General features: G+C 40.1%; 1 protein-coding gene across 6 annotated transcripts in view; it reads left to right on the top strand.

Moving 5' to 3' along the window:
* The window catches only part of acaca (acetyl-CoA carboxylase alpha), a 122145-nt gene that overhangs the window by 41318 nt on the left and 60644 nt on the right, over nt 1-20183 (top strand). For 2 of the 6 annotated variants that reach the window (XM_034178780.1, XM_034178777.1), the window contains exons 16-28: nt 436-586; nt 678-812; nt 2710-2856; nt 2972-3160; nt 4774-4874; nt 9033-9121; nt 9827-9951; nt 10099-10212; nt 14147-14260; nt 14346-14435; nt 14527-14645; nt 19678-19701; nt 20090-20183. The exon at nt 20090-20183 is cut by the window's right edge and continues 47 nt beyond it. In XM_034178780.1, the coding sequence (XP_034034671.1) occupies nt 436-586; nt 678-812; nt 2710-2856; nt 2972-3160; nt 4774-4874; nt 9033-9121; nt 9827-9951; nt 10099-10212; nt 14147-14260; nt 14346-14435; nt 14527-14645; nt 19678-19701; nt 20090-20183 (1492 nt within the window). The remainder of the gene's footprint in view (nt 1-435; nt 587-677; nt 813-2709; nt 2857-2971; nt 3161-4773; nt 4875-9032; nt 9122-9826; nt 9952-10098; nt 10213-14146; nt 14261-14345; nt 14436-14526; nt 14646-19677; nt 19702-20089) is intronic. The other 4 variants (XM_034178781.1, XM_034178778.1, XM_034178782.1 and 1 more) reach the window with 2 other exon arrangements.

The raw sequence follows: 20183 nt of genomic DNA, 5'->3' as shown, positions 1-20183 counted from the left end.
TGAAAACAACATCATATAATAAACATTCAATCAAAATGTGTGTAAATAAATTTAACGATGTGGGATACCTGTATGTATTGATTATGCTAATGCCATCTCTAAAACAGCTATTCCCAAATGTAAGCACACTGGGGCTGACTTTGAAATCTGAAAACCGTCTGGGCCAGTCTAAACCTTTAGTTATAATTATGAGCAACACGTGGCACTAAGATGAAGTGTTTCGATATATTCACAATATCAGTATTTTCATTGACCTCTCACAGCTTACCTGCAGTACCTTTGTAGCCCACCAGGGGAGTGCAGTCCATATGCAGTACCTTCAGTCAGAGGCCCACTCTTTAAGAATCACTGGCATTTGCTATAAATATTAAATAATGGCATATACTGGTTTCACATTTATGGTATGATATTGATCAAAACTGAATTTACTAACAGGTATCGCATTACAATCGGGAACAAGACTTGCGTCTTTGAAAAGGAAAATGATCCCTCGCTCCTACGTTCTCCTTCAGCGGGAAAACTCATTCAGTACACGGTAGAGGATGGAGGGCATGTGTTCGCCGGCCAATGCTATGCTGAGATTGAGGTAAACCATGTTCATGATGCACAAAAATGATGTGATCGTTTCAAATAAATTGTGTTTTCATGACCTTACTGTATATAGTTTTGAATTTCAGGTGATGAAGATGGTAATGACCCTGACAGCTGTGGAGTCTGGTTGCATTCATTATGTGAAGAGGGCTGGAGCTGCACTGGAGCCTGGCTGTGTTATTGCAAAGCTGCAACTGGATGACCCAAGTAGAGTGCAACAGGTACTGATTGGTTCTAGGCGGGGCATCTATGCCCACAAGAATTTTCTCCATGTCTGCTCCAAAATAAAGTGATATGTTACATTTTCTTTCTGAAATAGTATTTGAGTTTACATATTAATATTAAGTCTGGGACACCAGATTCAGCTGTCATTGGTGTAGAAGGAGGCCGCTATGAGTCACCTTGTTGGATCGGAAATATCAAAAGCTCTAACAAATTAGAACATAGCATACCAACAGTATTGGTGTAGCTTATATGTTGAAATCCAGAGATAAGCACCAGCACCAATGGGCTCTAGGTTGTATATAGGACTTTACTACTTTTTGACATGATGTAAATTCCAGTAATGTATATTTAAGCTATCTCAATTCTAGTCTGGAATTCTGTAAAATTTCACTTGACTGCTCCTGTGTTTTGCTCTGGATCGCCACTGTCGTTGCTAAGTGGATCTGCTTGTTGATTTGGCATACATTTTATACTGAATACCCTTCCTGACCCAACTCCAGATGTGCATTCCATTTTGATATATTTAAGAAATAATAATAATCTTAATGCATTTTCTGCTTAACTCCAAGGTTCATTGGGTTCTTGCTTTTGCTAATATTTGTCATGCCACTACGGTTCTTTAAAACAGGTTAAAACCTTAGAGCAACTGATCAAAATGTTGGGGGTGGGGCAGCCTCATTTACTGTGTGTATCCAGGTGTGGACTCTGTTCCAGAATTTATATTTTGATCCAGTTTTGGCTCCAAATTTAAATGGGATATCTCTGTTGAGAAGATGTATGAGTACCTAAATTTTCAGGGAGCTAAGATAAAAAATTGCTGACAGATATGATTACTTCAGTGATGGAGCTAAACATACAACCCCTGGCAAAAATTATGGAATCACCGGCCTTGGAGGATGTTCATTCTGTTGTTTAATTTTGTAGAAAAAAAAGCAGATCACAGACATGACACAAAACTAAAGTAATTTCAAATGGCAACTTTCTGGCTTTAAGAAACACTATAAGAAATCAGGAAAAAAAAAATTGTGGCAGTTAGTAACGGTTACTTATTTAGACCAAGCAGAGGGAAAAAAATATGGAATCACACAATTCTGAGGAAAAAATTATGGAATCATGAAAAACAAAAGAACGCTCCAACACATCTGTCTTGACGCTTTGATGTCTTCCTTGGTCTACCAGTATGTTTGCCTTTAACAACCTTCCCATGTTGTTTGTATTTGGTCCAGAGTTTAGACACAACTGACTGTGAACAACCAACATCTTTTGCAACATTGCATGATGATTTGCCCTCTTTTAAGAGTTTGATAATCCTGTCCTTTGTTTCAATTGACATCTCTCATGTTGGAGCCATGATTCATGTCAGTCCACTTGGTGCAACAGCTCTCCAAGGTGTGATCACTCCTTTTTAGATGCAGACTAACGAGCAGATCTGATTTGGTACAGGTGTTAGTTTTGGGGATGAAGATTTACAGGGTGATTCCATAATTTATTCCTCAGAATTGAGTGAGACCATATTTTTTTCCCTCTGCTTGGTCCATAATTCCATAATTATTGCCAGGGGTTGTACACAGTCTGTGAATACGTAACCGCAAGAAACATTATTAAATGTTACTGGAGTCTTTTGTATTTGTAGGAGGGTTGTTTATTAATTCTCTAGTCTAGACGTAGTGTCTCCGGTACTCCTTATGTACTTTGAATTTGCAATATTTTTTAAGGACTGCAAGACATCCCTTAGAATGCTGGACCGTGGGTCATAATGCCCATTTCACTGCCACACAAAATAGGATGAAGATGAAGAGAAAGTGTTTCTTGCAGACAGCACTCAACTACAGTCTTATATGAAACAGTGTTATATGCACAACAGGTTTATTGACTTTGTTGTGTGTCTTGCAGGCCGACCTGTACACGGGGGCACTGCCTTCTATCCAGGCTGTAACTTTGAGAGGGGAAAAGCTGCACAGAGTCTTCCACAACACGCTGGATCATCTTGTTCACATCATGAATGGGTACTGTCTTCCTGAACCTTTCTTTGGTGCAAAGGTAAGAATTCACAGATGGGCACACACCAGCTTTTCAGATTTTAATTATGTAAGCAGTTCTTAATGTGACCCTTGTGTATTTTATATTTTTGTGTGTGTGCGTGTTTTTTCTTTAGCTGAAAGAGTGGGTGGAACGGCTGATGAAAACTATGCGCGATCCCTCTTTGCCACTTTTGGAGCTGCAGGACATAATGACCAGTGTTTCAGGTCGCATCCCCCCTGCTGTTGAGAAGGCCATTAAGAAGGAGATGGCTCAGTATGCCAGCAACATCACCTCTGTGCTCTGCCAGTTCCCCAGCCAGCAGGTACCTGATTGCATTATAACTGCACCTGAAGGTTATATGTTTTTGTTGCTGTGGCAGAACTGAGCAAAAAGCCGGGCAGAATTAAGGATTGTTAATTATTGGGGTATTTGCAGAAGCTAATTTTAGCATCTTAAGATAGTGGACGAATAGCCATTCCTGCAGGATGTTGTGTTGTTGGGTTGTCACAGTCCTTCATGTTATTAAAGTTTTTTAAAAAATAGCAGTAATTCTTTTAATGAACTTTATTTCTTTATCTTCTTTGTCATCATCATCTTCTTTTTTAAATCCCTGGTTCCAGTCTGAGGTCTGAGCCCCCATTCAGGTGGTACCAAAGATAACAGGGGGTTCCCAAGGTTTTATTTAATTTTTTTTGTTTTTTGCTCTGAGATTTTCAAAAGACCACCTATTAAATAAAGTCATAATAACATACTTACTTTTCAGTCAAAACTAATTGCTAATTTGGTAATGGTAATCGTTGTTGCAGTGTCCAGTTGTAGCTGAGTTTTTAACTAGACTGCTTTTATCTCCTCTTGATTTTTTCTAGTTTCTTGTGTTTCAGAATATATTTTCAAATGACTGCAAGAAGGTGAAGCAGAAAATAAGTCCTCTAAGTAAAACTCCAAAACGAACAAGGCAAAAAGCTGTTCAGACACCAGTTTTTACACTTTATTTGATGACAAAAGATGGACTCTGATGTTTGCAGATGATATTGTGATCTGTAGTGAGATCAGGCTGAGTCTAGCCTGGAAATGTGGAGTTATGATCTGGAGAACAGGTAAATGAAAGTCAGTAGGAGAAAGACTGAGTACATTTGTGTGAATGAGAGGGAGCCCAGTGGAAAAGGGCAGCTACAAGGAGTAGAAATGGTGAAAGCAGATGAGTTTAAATACTTGGGGTCAACTGTCCAAAGTAATAGGATGTGGCAGAGAGGTGAAGAAGACTGCAGGCAGGGTGGAGTGGATGGAGAAAGGTGGCAGGAGTGATTTGTGACCAAAGAATATCGGCAAGAGTGAAGGGCAAAGTTTACAAGACAGTAGTGAGACCAGCTATGTTGTACAGCTTAGAGACGGTGGAACTAACAAAAAGACAGGAGGCAGAGCTGGAGGTGGCAGAGCTGAAGATGTTGCAGTTCTCTTTGGGAGTGACAAGAATGGACAGGATTAGGAATGAACATATCACAGGGACAAGCTCGGTTTGGAGACAAAGTCAGAGAGGTGAGAATGAGGTGGTTTGGACATGTGCAGAGAAGGAACACAGGGTATATCGGGAAAAGGATGCTGAGGATGGAGCCACCAGGCAGGAGGAGAAGAGGGAGGCCAAAGAGGAGGTTTATAGATGTAATGAGGGAGGACATGCAGGTGGTTGGTGTGACAGAGGAAGATACAGAGGACAGGGTGAGATGGAAGCGCATGATCTGCTGTTGCGACTCCTAATAGGAACAGCCCAAAGAAGACAAAGATGATGAAAATGTCAAAAGATGTCTTTCCTCTTCAAATGAGTTGGATTATTTAAAAACGTTATACAGTAGTTTGCCAGGTTGTCACTTGTAAAACATTTTATTCAAATCAATGGTTTTTAATCAGTTTTTAGAAGTTTATCGCTCTCATTTCCAGATTGCAAACATCCTGGACAGCCATGCTGCTACTCTTCACAAGAAGTCAGAGAGAGAAGTCTTCTTTATGAACACACAAAGTATCGTTCAGCTGGTGCAGAAGTGAGTTCAGTAATGAAAGGATGCACACGAGAGATCATCTGAATCAGCCTTGTGGGAAGTCTAACCAAACCCAACACGCAGAAATTTAATTTTGTGAAAAGAAGGCAAAACCTCAAATGATGCAGAGGGTTATTAGAGCTCACCACAAACACCTCTTGATAATTAGACCCACACAAACTTAAACAACAAGCAAACACCAAATTAATAGACTAAAATGAAGACTTGGATACTTCTTGTCCTACAATATGTCATGCTCCTTTTTTACTGCACTTTATCATTTGATGATTATGGGGATTGTTAGAATAATTGACACAGATATGAACTCAGGCAATGACACTGCACGGACCTTGGACCTGACCTGGCTGTTTGATAAGATCCATAAAGGACAGAAATCAGAACAGCTGTTTGACTATCACAGATCTTCCATGTGGCCTTCACATCTAATATGGAACACTCAGAGTGATTTGTCATGTAATTCCCTATGCTGGTAACAACTTGGGGATTGCACAAAAATGTAAATGAGTGGGTGGGTGAGTGAACTAGTCCATTCCAGCCAGCTTGTGTGCAAAATTGAAGAGTGCACAATGAGGATGAACTGATTAGTACATGGTGAACTTTGATGCACTAAAAATGCTTGGTTTTGCCTGTGTAATATCCCTTGGGCACGTCAACACCACCCGTCAATTTTGCATCAGTTAATAAGAGGCGTTAAGACAGCAACCACAGGGAGAAACATGATGCTCACTGTGGACCAGTGGCGTCCAAAGTATTCCAGAAAGGGCTGAGAGGGTGCAGGTTTTCTTTGCAGAGACTGACTCCAGCAGGTAATTTCACTGATGAACTCATCGCACCTGCTCAAAGTGATATTAATCAGTGAAATCACCTGCTGGAGTCAGTGCCTGCAAAGAAAACCTGCACCCTCTGTCCTTTCTGGAATACTTTGGACACCACTGCTGCAGGCAAATTCGAGACTGAATATCCAACGAAGTGGGAACATAAAACCAGAATAAAAAAAAAAATTTAATGTGTGGCTTTGGAAGATGCCAAAGTTTTATGTTACTGTAAATTACTAATGCCTAGAAACAATGATTTGAAACACCTGTTTGTAGAACATTTTGGAGTAGTGCACGAAAGGGAAGACTACACAATATAAAATGAAGTATACAATAGAATGGGAAAGTAAAACTGGAATTAAAGTGTACAGTGTATCTGGAAAGTATTCCCAGTGCTTCACTTTTTCCACATTTTTATTTTACAGCCTTAATCCAAAATGGATGATTTTTTTTCCCCTCAAACATCTACATACAATACCCCATAATGTGAAAAAGGTTTTTTGAGATTTTTTGCAAATTTATTAAAATTTAAAAACTAATAAATCGCATGTACATAAGTATTCACAGCCTTTGCAGAACTGAACTCAAGTGCATCCTGTTTCCACTGATCATCCTTGAGCTGTATCTGCAGCTTAATTGGAGTCCACCTGGAGGAAATTCAGTTGAATGGACATGATTTGGAAAGACACACACCTGTCTACATATAAGGTCCCACAGTTGACAGTGCATGTCAGAGCACAAACGTAGCATGAAGTCAAAGGAATTGTCTGTAGACCTCTGAGACAGGATTGACTTGAGGCACAGATCTGGGGAAGGGTACAGAAATATTTGTGCTGCTTTGAAGGTCCCAATGAGCACAGTGGCGTCTATCATCCATAAATGGAAGAAGTTTGGATCCACCGGGACTAAACTGAGCGATTGGGGAGAAAGACCTTTGTCAGGGAGATGCCCAAGAACTTGATGGTTACTCTGTCAGTGCTCCAACATTTCTCTGTGGAGAGAGGAGAACCTTCTAGAAGGACAACCATCTCTTCAGCAATCCATCAATTAGGCTTGTATGGTAGAGTGGCCAGACTTAAGCCACTCCTTGATGAAAAACACATGGCAGCCTGCCTGGAGATTTGTCAAAAGGCACCTGAAGGTCTCTCAGACCATGAGAAACAAAATTCTCTCATCTGATGAGACAAAGATGGAACTCTTTGGCATGGAAACCAGGCACCATCCCTACAGTGAAGCATGGTGTTGGCAACATCATGCTCTGGTGTTGTTTTTCAGTGGCAGGAACTGGGAGACTCGTCAAGATTGAGGGAAAGATGAACACAGCAATGTACAGACAACCTGGATGAAAACCTGCTTTAGAGCACTCTTGTCCTCAGACTGGGGTGACAGTTCATCTTTCAGCAGGCAGTGGCCCTAAGCACACAGCCAAGATATCAGGACAACTCTGTGAATGTCCTTGAGTGATCTAGCCAGAGCCCAGACCTGAATCCAATAGAACATCAGTGGAGAGATCTGAAAATGGATGTGTACCCACACTGCCTATCCAATCTGACGGAGCTTAAGGGGTGCTGCAAAAAGGAATGGGCAAAACTCCCCAAAGATAGGTGCTCCAACCTTGTGGCATTGTATTCAAGAAGTCTTGAGGCTGTAATTGCTGCCAAAGGGGCGTGAGTAGAATTTTGAGGGAAAAATGTATTTACTCTATTTTGGAACAAGGTCGTAACAAAACAAAATGTGGAAAAAGTGAAGTGCTGTGAATACTTTCCAGATGCACTGTAAGTAAAATGTTTTGCAATGGGTGGTAAGAAAACCTTTTATTTCTGTTAATTACTGATCACTACTGCTTTGAAACATTTAAAATCTGGTTTTGAATATTGTTCCCAGTGAAAAGGAATACAGTGGTCCCTCGTTTATCGCGTGAGTTACGTTCTAAAAATGGCCCGCAATAGGCGAAATCCGCGAAGTAGACAGCGTTATTTTTTACAATTATTATAGATGTTTTAAGGCTGTAAAACCCCTCACTACACACTTTATACACTTTTCTCAAACAGGCATTAACATTTTCTCAGTTTTCTCTCGTGTGTAAACACTCTCAAAGTTCAAACCTTAGAAAAATAAGACCAACTTGTTTTCAGGCCCAAACATTTGTTTGAGAAATAAAAATAGAACGTTTTCCTATAAATAATTATGATGGCTTTTAGAACTAACGAATTTGATTTTAATGTTCAACCTACGAGGTTGGACACATAAGAAATTATTATTACAGTTCGTCTGATCGCGCCTCTTCGTCGTGGCACCGCTCCGCTGTCACGTCTTTTTCCACTGAGTGGCACCTCGGTGCAGGTGTCTTTTTCTGAGTGAAGAACACAATTATGGGTAGTTGTTGGCGCTCTTTTTTCTTCTGGGCGAGAAGATTCTTATAAACAGACACGCAGAACTCAATGCGCGTACTCCCTTTGCGGTGCCGCGACCGGCCTGCTTCATGAGGACGCAGAACACAATGCACTGTATATAATAAAAAAAAAAAAAAAGCATGTAAAATTGGACTAAAAAAACCCGCAAAACTGCGAGGCCGCAGAAGGTGAACCGCATTATAGTGAGGGACCACTGTACATCAAGTGTTGTGCTGCCACCTGATGAATCCTGGCACCTGCTGAACGGTTCAGTAATGTGCACACATTAAATCAAACTATGCATCATAGTTATTTTCCACACTCTGCACAGTGTCTGTCCCTGCATTAGCATACATTGCTTGTAGTGTATAGCAATATTTGCACCAAGTAAATGTCATTAAATGAAAGAAAGGTAAAAATTTAATAGCAGTATCGTAGCATCTGTTTGTTTATATTGTTTTGCTATTCTGAAGGTAAATGGACTGAGTTTCTATAGAAGATTCACATTTGATGCAGATGCTCAAAGCAGTTTGAATGTGAGGCATCATTACATACACACACACACACCTCCCATGCACTCTGACATCTAATGTGCTGCAAATTATGAACTGTTATGGAAGACGTTCATCTGCATACTGGGGCCAACTATGGTATTAGGGAATTTGCTCAAAGATGCCTTGGTGATTTGTATTCCATTTATTTTTTTCTTTGACTGGGAATGAAACAGGATCCTTTGGTCCCAAGGTCACCTTTCTGTCCTCCAGGCATTTTTGTTGCTCAATGTATGTCCTTGAGGTTGGAGATTACAGAAATTCCATTGAGAGAAATGCAGTCCATGTATTCTTATTCAGAACTTTCTAAATGTCATACCCATCCATATGCCTGTAAGCAGCATTGCCTGTTGGTGTTACCTAAATATTTATATCTCACAGGTATCGCAGTGGCATCCGGGGTCACATGAAAGCTGTGGTGATGGACTTGCTTCGACAATACTTGAAAGTAGAGGTCCATTTCCAAAATGGTGAGGAACAGCAGTTGCACACTATTTTACTCTTTGAGTGCTCATTGCGGTGGCATGTTAATTACCCTGCAGTGCTAACAGTAGCACAGGGTGCTGTAATTATGCTTATGTCTGTGTGCAAAATAACTCTGTTGAGCAGAGTTTCTGTGTAGGCTCTCAGTTGTCCAGGTGATTTCCATAGTAGAGAAGCTTGAATCTTCGACTGGACTGGGTTGCTTGATGTGAGGACGTTTCGCTTCAAATCACAGAAGCTTCCTCAGCTAAAATTCTTGCTCTGGTAGTCTGACTTCTGTCTTGACTCTTGTAGAGAAGAATAAACCGTTGAGCAGATTTTTAACAAATTTGGTAGGACTATTCCTTGGGTGAGTGTCTCAAGATGATTAACTTTTGTAACACGATCAAAAGTCAAGATGGTCGACAGTATAGTCTCAAAAGTTCAATTCCCAGGATATCAGTAGATCTAGAGTCACCATGATCAGTAATTAATTCATTATGAAATGTTATGTACTGTGGATGAAGTTATAACAGTGCACCCAGGATGTGACTTGTCCTTCAGATGCCTTTTGTTTTGCTGTTTTGGTGGCATTGCAGTTACTCCTTGTCTCCAGTTGATGGAGCTGTTTTACAATAAATGTTTTGCTTTCTTTGAGGCTAAAGTAGTCATACTGTGTGTACTGTCGCTCTTGTGTGTTGGCATATTAACAGGACACTATGACAAGTGTGTGTTTGCATTGCGTGAAGAAAACAAAGTTGACATGGCCAATGTGCTGAACTACATCTTCTCCCATGCCCAAGTAACCAAGAAAAACATGATGGTTACTATGCTGATTGTAAGTGTCCGCCTGAAAGTTTGTTCAAATAACTGATGGTAGAATTCTCCACAAAGGCTTGTCTGCAGGTGAAAGCATTAGCCTGTTTAATTATTATTATGGAGCCACTGTTGACAGTATTTATTTTATTGGGTGTTGTCTGTCTAGGACCAGCTGTGTGGTCGTGATCCCACACTCACCGATGAGTTGATGGCCATCTTGACTGAGCTCACCCAGCTCAGTAAGACCACTAATGCCAAAGTGGCGCTGCGCGCCCGACAGGTAAGATGCTAAGCCTTCACTTTAATTTAGTTTTGCTTTCCTTTGATGATACTCTTTCTGTATTCAGGAACAATCATCGAATGTGCTTTGTTCTTAGAATTAGAATTGCTGAAGTGCAAACCATCTCCGCCAAAGCCCAATTTTCAGCCCTGTGATTGTGTCAGGCTGGTTATTATAGTGGTAGTTTGCAATAAATGTAATTTGCCAGTGAGTGTAAATGATTGTCTGTTTGTAGTCGCTTTGTGAGAGCAACATGTCCATAGTTACTGGGACTACTCCACTTTCAGTCAGACAGGGGGGACAGACACTTGGCAATTTGGCAGCACTAACAATTAACAATAGAGCTCAACAGTGTGGTTCCAGAAGTAAAAAGTCCCTTTCATATTATCCACGGGGTCTTAGAATATGAGCTAAAAACTTGTACCCATATAAAATAAACTCACTAAGCGTTACGACTTTGTGTAACAATGGTGTGCGTTCTGTAAAAGCCACCAGTCTATGATATTAACCTTATTTTAACAAAAATGTTTTTTATTTGCGATGTCACTAAAAAGAACTACACTACCCACAGTCCTAAATTGAAATGGCCACGTCTTTGTTTGGTGGACATCGCTGTTACCAATTAAATTATTTATTTATTTTTAAACTCCACGAACCACACGGTAACCAATCATTTCACTGCTGGTGGACACATGAAAAATGCTGCTGAAATGAGCAGCTGAGTGGCTCACCTTACAGAGAAGCACACTTGGGGGGTGTGTGTGTGTGTAAATGCTTTTGCTGCACTGATTTTGAATCTGTCTCAACAGGAGTTCAATTTTGTTTTATTTATATGTATGTATATATGTGTGTATTTATGTGTATATGTATATATACACTCAACAAAAATATAAACGCAACACTTTTGGTTTTGCTCCCATTTTGTATGAGATGAACTCAAAGATCTAAAACTTTTTCCACATACACAATATCACCATTTCCCTCAAATATTGTTCACAAACCAGTCTAAATCTGTGATAGTGAGCACTTCTTTGCTGAGATAATCCATCCCACCTCACAGGTGTGCCATATCAAGATGCTGATTAGACACCATGATTAGTGCACAGGTGTGCCTTAGTCTGCCCACAATAAAAGGCCACTCTGAAAGGTGCAGTTTTATCACACAGCACAATGCCACAGATGTCGCAAGATTTGAGGGAGCGTGCAATTGGCATGCTGACAGCAGGAATGTCAACCAGAGCTGTTGCTCGTGTATTGAATGTTCATTTCTCTACCATAAGCCGTCTCCAAAGGCGTTTCAGAGAATTTGGTAGTACATCCAACCAGCCTCACAACCGCAGACCACGTGTAACCACACCAGCCCAGGACCTCCACATCCAGCATGTTCACCTCCAAGATCGTCTGAGACCAGCCACTCGGACAGCTGCTGAAACAATTGGTTTGCATAACCAAAGAATTTCTGCACAACCTGTCAGAAACTGTCTCAGGGAAGCTCATCTGCATGCTCGTCGTCCTCATCGGGGTCTCGACCTGACTCCAGTTCATCGTCGTAACCGACTTGAGTGGGCAAATGCTCACATTCGCTGGCTTTTGGCACGTTGGAGAGATGTTCTCTTCACGGATGAATCCCGGTTCACACTGTCCAGGGCAGATGGCAGACGGCGTGTGTGGCGTCGTCTGGGTGAGCAGTTTTCTGATGTCAATGTTGTGGATTGATTGGCCCATGGTGGCGGTGGGGTTATGGTATGGGCAGGCGTCTGTTATGGATGAAGAACACAGGTGCATTTTATTGATGGCATTTTGAATGCACAGAGATACCGTGACGAGATCCTGAGGCCCATTGTTGCGCCATACATCCAAGAACATCACCTCATGTTGCAGCAGGATAATGCACGGCCCCATGTTGCAAGGATCTGTACACAATTCTTGGAAGCTGAAAATGTCCCAGTTCTTGCATGGCCGGCAAACTCACCGGACATGTCACCCATTGAGCATGTTTGGGATGCTCTGGACCGGCGTATACGACAGCGTGTACCAGTTCCTGCCAATATCCAGCAACTTCGCACAGCCATTGAAGAAGAGTGGACCAACATTCCACAGGCCACAATTGACAACCTGATCAACTCTATGCGAAGGAGATGTGTTGCACTGCATGAGGCAAATGGTGGTCACACCAGATACTGACTGGTATCCCCCCCAATAAAACAAAACTGCACCTTTCAGAGTGGCCTTTTATTGTGGACAGTCTAAGGCACACCTGTGCACTAATCATGGTGTCTAATCAGCATCTTGATATGGCACACCTGTGAGGTGGGATGGATTAGCTCAGCAAAAGAGAAGTGCTCACTATCACAGATTTAGACTGGTTTGTGAACAATATTTGAGGGAAATGGTGATATTGTGTATGTGGAAAAAGTTTTAGATCTTTGAGTTCATCTCATACAAAATGGGAGCAAAACCAAAAGTGTTGCATTTATATTTTTGTTGAGTGTATGTATGTATTGTTTAATTTATTATAACCAGATCCCTGAAAGAAGTGGGTTGTCACAGATTAGCTCTATATTATTTCTTTTAAGACAAAAAATTTGAGATGGGAACAGTTGTGTAACTCAAAGTATTTCAAAGCTTTGTACAAATGTATTAATTTGATAACCGACAAACCAGCCATCCAGCAATTTTCTGAACCTGCTTAGTCCAGTTAAAGGTCACGGTGACGATGTGAGATACACCCTGGACAGGCTGCTAGTCTATCGTAAGGCTGACATATAAACTCAGTCACACTCTCACTCACATTAGGGGTCATTTTAAAGTCACCAATTCACCTAACCTGCATATCTTGGCAAACGGGGAGAACATGCAAACTCCACACAGAAAGGTCCAGGTTTGACGCAAACCTTGGCCCTTCTCGCTGAGGCAGCAGTGCTCACCACTAAGCCACAGTTATATCTAGGGTTGCCACCTTTCAGAAATGAAAATAAAGGACACCCACCACGGCTCCTCAGGGTCACTACCACCACCCAAGGAGTGGTATATTTAATTTTATATTTAAATATGGATAAACTAAACTATAATATAATGTTAAAAGACATTTGTGATGTATTAAATATCTTATTTTGCTTATGATTCCTATTGACTTATTATATTTTTATAATATTTCCTGTGTTTTATTTTGTTCATTATTCTGTTTTGATGTGTGTGTGTGGGGTGGGGGGGCATTTATGAAAATACGGAACAATTTACATCCCGTATTGATTCATTACGGGCTGCAACAATTAGTTGTCAAATAAAGGACAGTTCTGTATTTTAAGGATGAGTGGCAACCCTAGTCGTATCCCAGGTCAGGTCTGAGAACCCTGGACTGTAACCACCTAGGCACACAGCTCCTGTATCCTCTATACACCCCTCACAAACAAAAATATGGGGCGGGGGCTGTTTATATAGGCATTCACTTAATCTGTCCTTCTTTCTGTCCACAAATTTTGTCAGTGCAACTCTGTTTGGTGGATTTCAATTAAACTTCACATAATGGTAGCATACCATGGGAGATGTGCATCAAAACACATACCTGTGGTCCAACATCTTCAACAAGACTTAATTAGACTTCTGTAGTTAATTAATGTATGTTGACATCATAAGGTCAACTGGTATTTTTTTGTTTTTATTTGTTTATTTAAGAGATCATTTGTCAGTTATATGTACAGAGGTTCACCAGTTTAATTCAGGGTTTTCATGACTAAAGTCTTACTACTACTGTCATGTGGCATGCAGCCACTGTTTATACAGGATTTGAATTCAACTGCTATGACAGAAAGGGGGATATTATTTTGTGTGCTTGCTCACATATCTCTAGTTTCTCTTAATACATGTCAAACTGATTAATGCTGGATAAATTAAAGGCATTTAAGGAATTTAACTGTTCATCTTGTTTATCCAGGTATTGATAGCTTCCCACCTTCCGTCTTATGAGCTTCGACACAACCAGGTGGAATCCATCTTTCTCTCTGCCATCGATATGTACGGACACCAGTTTTGCATTGAGAACCTTCAGGTAAGAATTAAAATTCCAGACCAGCAGTTAAGATGTTAATGTTCTAAATTTGGAACATGTGCTAACATGTGAATTTTTCTCCTAGAAACTCATCCTTTCAGAGACATCCATATTTGATGTTCTGCCCAACTTCTTCTACCACAGTAATCAGGTAGTCAGGATGGCTGCCCTAGAGGTGAGAAAAAAAAACAGATTTAAGGCTTCAAATCACTTTGACTGGCCTTAAAGTTTAAGTTTGAAATCTAATACTTTTGTGTCAACTGTAGGTTTACGTTCGCAGAGCATATATTGCCTATGAGCTCAACAGTGTTCAGCATCGGCAGTTGAAAGACAACACATGTATAGTGGAGTTCCAGTTCATGCTTCCCACCTCACATCCTAACAGGTATCATATAGACATACGACACTCTGTTGCTTTGCATTAACCCTCCCCGCTGCCTTTTTTTTGTTTTTAATGCCACTGTGGAATCTTTGTGAACTATAGAGATCCAACTGATAGCACTGGTGAGGGAAACTTTGTTAGGGGTGATAATGTAGCATGAAGTCAAGTTTGTCATCATCAACAGCACCTGGGAAAGTCTGCTTACTTCTTCACAGTAAGATAAATAGCTTCAGCACTGCTTTCCACAGATGGAACTCCACAGCTACACTGTGCAATTTAACTGTGTGTATACACTTACACTGCAGTTCCTTCAAATGTATTTATTTTTTACCAAAGGTCATCAAAATATGGCCATCGGGTATTGCAAAGGCTTTGCGTCTGTCCTGTCTGTGCTCAGCATAAGTCCTAAGTCCATTTCTGCCAGGGTCTTCAAATTCACAGGGAACATTCTTGGGACACAGACTTTGGACAAGTTCAAAGATGGCTAATCTTGACCTATTTTAAGAGGTCAAAAAGTCATATTCTGTTTCCTATTTGTATGCTATGAACCATGCAAATCCTTTTTTTTTTGGGGGGGGGGGGGGGGGGGGTGACAGCCAGTCAGAGTAGAGAGGTAACGTGACATCACTGGCTGGTCTCTCTCTGGCTACTAATTCAACATGGCAGAATCCGCTCCAAAACCGCTGCGTTTCTGTGTAAATATAACTCGTTTCTCATATATTATGTAAAAGCTAGTGAGAAATAAACACTTCTAAAACTGAAAACGCTGTTTTTGTAACCTGATAACACCTCTGGAGTGATTTACAAGACACGCCACAGATGTCAGTGTGCACGCGCATCACATGCAGCCAGAGCTAACGTCTGCTCTTTTCAAAAGCTCATGTATGCACACACGCACGCCCTCCTGCAGACGCCGTTAAAATGTAAATAAAGTATTGTTTATGATTGACTTTATTCTGCAGCATCAATATAAACATACAGAGGCGGAAATATCAGTGGTACGCAGATAACACAATAAAACTTAAACATGTATTTCCATTGTGGTCCTTGTGAAATTATCACGTGACAAAATAGAGGGCTTGATTGAACATGTACAAATTGTAAATAAGACAATAGGATATTAATAATTAATGTAAATAACAATAAATGTCTAATTATAATATAGTTTGCACTGGGATACCAATTAAATAACTGCAAATTACTTGTATAAAGAAGACACTGCTCATACAGCTGAAGGTATTTTATCATTGGGTTATATTTTAATATTCCAGTGGATAATTTATCAGGAATAGTTGTGTTGAACAGTTTTTAGGTATCCTTGATTTTCACAGCTTGATTTTCACAGAGATGTCAATTGAAACAAAGGAGAGGATTATCAAACTCTTAAAAGAGGGTAAATCATCACGCAGTGTTGCAAAAGGTGTTGGTTGTTCACAGTCAGCTGTGTCTAAACTCTGGACCAAATACAAACAACATGGGAAGGTTGTTAAATGCAAACATACTGGTAGACCAAGGAAGACATCAAAGCGTCAAGACAGAAAACTTAAAGCAATATGTCTCAAAAATGAAAATGCACAACAAAACAAATGAGGAATGAATGGGAGGAAACTGGAGTCAACGTCTGTGACCGAACTGTAAGAAACCGCCTAAAGGAAATGGGATTTACATACAGAAAAGCTAAACGAAAGCCATCATTAACACCTAAACAGAAAAAAACAAGGTTACAATGGGCTAAGGAAAAGCAGTCGTGGACTGTGGATGACTGGATGAAAGTCATATTCAGTGATGAATCTCGAATCTGCATTGGGCAAGGAGATGATGCTGGAACTTTTGTTTGGTGCCGTTCCAATGAGATTTATAAAGATGACTGCCTGAAGAGAACATGTAAATTTCCACAGTCATTGATGATATGAGGCTGCATGTCAGGTAAAGGCACTGGGGAGATGGCTGTCATTACATCATCAATAAATGCACAAGTTTACATTGATATTTTGGACACTTTTCTTATCCCATCAATTGAAAGGATGTTTGGGGATGATGAAATCATTTTTCAAGATGATAATGCATCTTGCCATAGAGCAAAAACTGTGAAAACATTCCTTGCAAAAAGACACGTAGGGTCAGTGTCATGGCCTGCAAATAGTCCGGATCTTAATCCAATTGAAAATCTTTGGTGGAAGTTGAAGAACATGGTCCATGACAAGGCTCCAACCTGCAAAGCTGATCTGGCAACAGCAATCAGAGAAAGTTGGAGCCAGATTGATGAAGAGTACTGTTTGTCACTCATTAAGTCCATGCCTCAGAGACTGCAAGCTGTTATAAAAGCCAGAGGTGGTGCAACAAAATACTAGTGATGTGTTGGAGCATTCTTTTGTTTTTCATGATTCCATAATTTTTTCCTCAGAATTGAGTGATTCCATATTTTTTCCCTCTGCTTGGTCTAAAAAAGTAACCGTTACTGACTGCCACAATTTTTTTTCCTGATTTCTTATAGTGTTTCTTAAAGCCAGAAAGTTGCCATTTGAAATGACTTTAGTTTTGTGTCATGTCTGTGATCTGCTTTTTTTCTACAAAATTAAACAATTGAATGAACATCCTCCGAGGCCGGTGATTCCATAATTTTTGCCAGGGGTTGTATTGTTGTCTCAATGGGCACTGGGTTGGCTTAAACCAACCGGTGCCTACTTTGTATGTGAAGTTTGCATGTTCTCCTTGTGTCTGTGTGGGTTTCCTCTCTGTTTCTGTTGCTACCTGCCATCAAAAACATGCACACTGACTTCTTTCTCCTTGTATAGCTGTAAAACATCCCGTGTAAAATATTTTCAGATCACTATGTGGTTGTATGCTACGTATATCCGCTGTGGCAACCACGAGTAAATTGGAACAGCTGAAAGGGGGCAGAGTTAAAAATTAATAGCACTGTGCAAAGTTACTGCAAAAACAAATCTGACATTCAGTGCCTCTCATTATTATCATGGTGCCATAATTCGGAAAACACTTTGTCAAAAGTGTGTGGGTGACATTTGTAATGAAGGCTTCAGTCAAAACAATATATGTCTGTGTCCCCCCACTTTGGAATAAACCTGAGGGTTCCCCTTGGCATTTTGAGCCACTCAAAAGGGCATAAGCATTTAGCATCAGTCTGTGGTGTTTCTTTTGCAGTTTGCTTATGTGATTGGGTTAAATAATTTTTCTGAATACAGCATGTTCTAGCTTGCTTTTATAATTTTTTCCCCTTCACTGTTTTGGATATAGTTTTATTTTGGAGATCTTTTTCCTTCTTTTGGTTTAATTTGACTTAATTCACATTTTTTGCCCCCACTGTGAACTAAATCCAGCATGAAAATGTGAAATGATGACATGTCCTTACAAAGTGGCTTTTAGAAATCTCATAATGCGTGTTGTAAAAGGAACAGTCAGGACATGAAATGTGTGAAATGTGAGTGTCTCCAGGGTTTTCCCCCAATACTATTTTGCTAGTTTTTCTTGCCCTTGGAGGGAAGGAAAAAAGTTTCCCTTCCCCAAAAATGACCAAAAGAAATAGTGGTATTTGACACATTGAACAACAAGTCAAAAGACAAAGGTGTTTATTACAGAGTAAGATTTAGAGATCATTCATGCAACACAGATTGTCATTGCATAATTCACAAGGGAATGTTGTGGCTTCAATCTTCCCCATGTCTATATTACCATACTAATGTGTCAACATGAGGATTGCTATGAATAATTCATATGGATATGAATAATCAATTGATTTTTTTATTATTATTATTTAATTACCAAGATATCTATACATCCATTTTCTAAACCAACTTATTGCAGTTAAGGGTCACAGTTTGGGGGCATAGGGATCAGTCACCGAGCGAGAGATAGAGGTCAGCCTTGACAGGCCCAACACGCATACACCAACAAACACATTCACACTCTCACTCACATCTATGGTCAATTTTACCATTTCGCCTGACCGACCTGTCTTCCAAAATGGGAAGAAGCCAGAGCACCCTGAGAGAACCCACGCAAACACGGGGAAACCAAGCACACTCCACACAGAAAGGACCAGGTCTAATATCAATCTGGGAACTTCTCGCTGTGTTAACCACTAAGCCTCTGTGCTTAATGGTTAACACAGCTTAAATGGGAAGATATTACCAAAGAAACTAACCAGAAGATTGACTTGTGCGCCAACATTTCTGCCCCATATCGATGATAGATACAGATCACTATGCAACATCTGAATTGCCACATTCATATCATGAAAGTAAACTTGCTGCTGAGTAAATATTGCTGTCTGCTCAGATCTGAATTTATTTTACTCCATCATTGACCTCAAAAGCTTATATTGCACTGTACCAAGTTTATAAAGATGAAAATTGCAAACTCAGTATATTATTGCCATTATATTTATTTTGAGATATTATTAAATGCTTAGAGAATTTGTTTTCTGTAACTTGCCCAAACATGGTCACTGAATCAGTAGTTTAAATAAAGATAAAACAATCTTGGAAATCATTGGAATACCATTTGGAATGACTGAAGATGCAGGGCAGAACACCCAAAGGGCTCCGTCCTCTGGGGTGCTATGAACCCTTACTTGTCTACCCCCCCCCCCCCAAAAAAAAAAAAAATAGTAGGGTAGGTAGGACTAATCACTTTGTAACTCCCACTCTCCAAACGAAACCAAACCAACATTTTCAGCTTCCTTGACTCCAAAACACAACAATGGTATTCCCAAACATTAAAACTGTCCTCAAACCAGTCCCAGCAGTCTTAGGGCATGAGACAGGGTACACCCTGGACAGGTCAAATGGGCTTAGCTACCCTTCTAAATGAGCAGGTATTGGAGGAAAAACCCTGGTCTCAGAAAATACTATCTCACTATTGTTAATCTTTCTGTTATCAGTTGCATTATTTTTGAAATGGAAATTCATCACAGCCTAAAACATTAAAAGTTCATACACACATTGCTGTACCTGACTGTCTTCCTCTCCTGATACTTGCCACTAACCACATAGTAATTAATCTTGTTTGATTGCAGAGGGAACATCCCCACTCTAAACAGGTATAGTAAACATTCTTTCTATTGCATAGACTGTTGATTATTTGGCTGCATGATCAAACCATAAATTCACAATTTCATTTATTGCACATTGTAAATTTGTGAGTATTTTATTTTATTGTGCAGCTCTTTAGTGCTTTGAACATTCTCAAAGTGAACTTGGATTAGTAATTGTAGTGTAAGTGAATTACTGATGATGGTATGGCCTCCATATCAAACTCATGTATGTTTGTGTCTTCGTAAAAACGAGATAGATGCCTTGATGTTGTCCGTTTTATGCTTCACCATTGAGAAGTGTTGGAATTATTTGTAAGATGAATCAAAAATGTGTTTAGAGAAACATACAGCCATAAGAAATTTGCCAGACTAAAATCTCTAACTGTTCTGGCAGGAAAATTTCTCCTCCACTCTTCAACAATCTAAAAGCCTTGGACACTATATTAGAAGAGACTAAACCTCAAGATGAAAATGCACAGCATAGTAAA

This window comes from Thalassophryne amazonica, chromosome 9, assembly GCF_902500255.1.
Source record: "Thalassophryne amazonica chromosome 9, fThaAma1.1, whole genome shotgun sequence".
Classification (NCBI taxonomy): domain Eukaryota; kingdom Metazoa; phylum Chordata; class Actinopteri; order Batrachoidiformes; family Batrachoididae; genus Thalassophryne; species Thalassophryne amazonica.
Note: the sequence above shows the minus strand (reverse complement) of the source record. Positions and strands in the feature narration are given on the sequence as shown.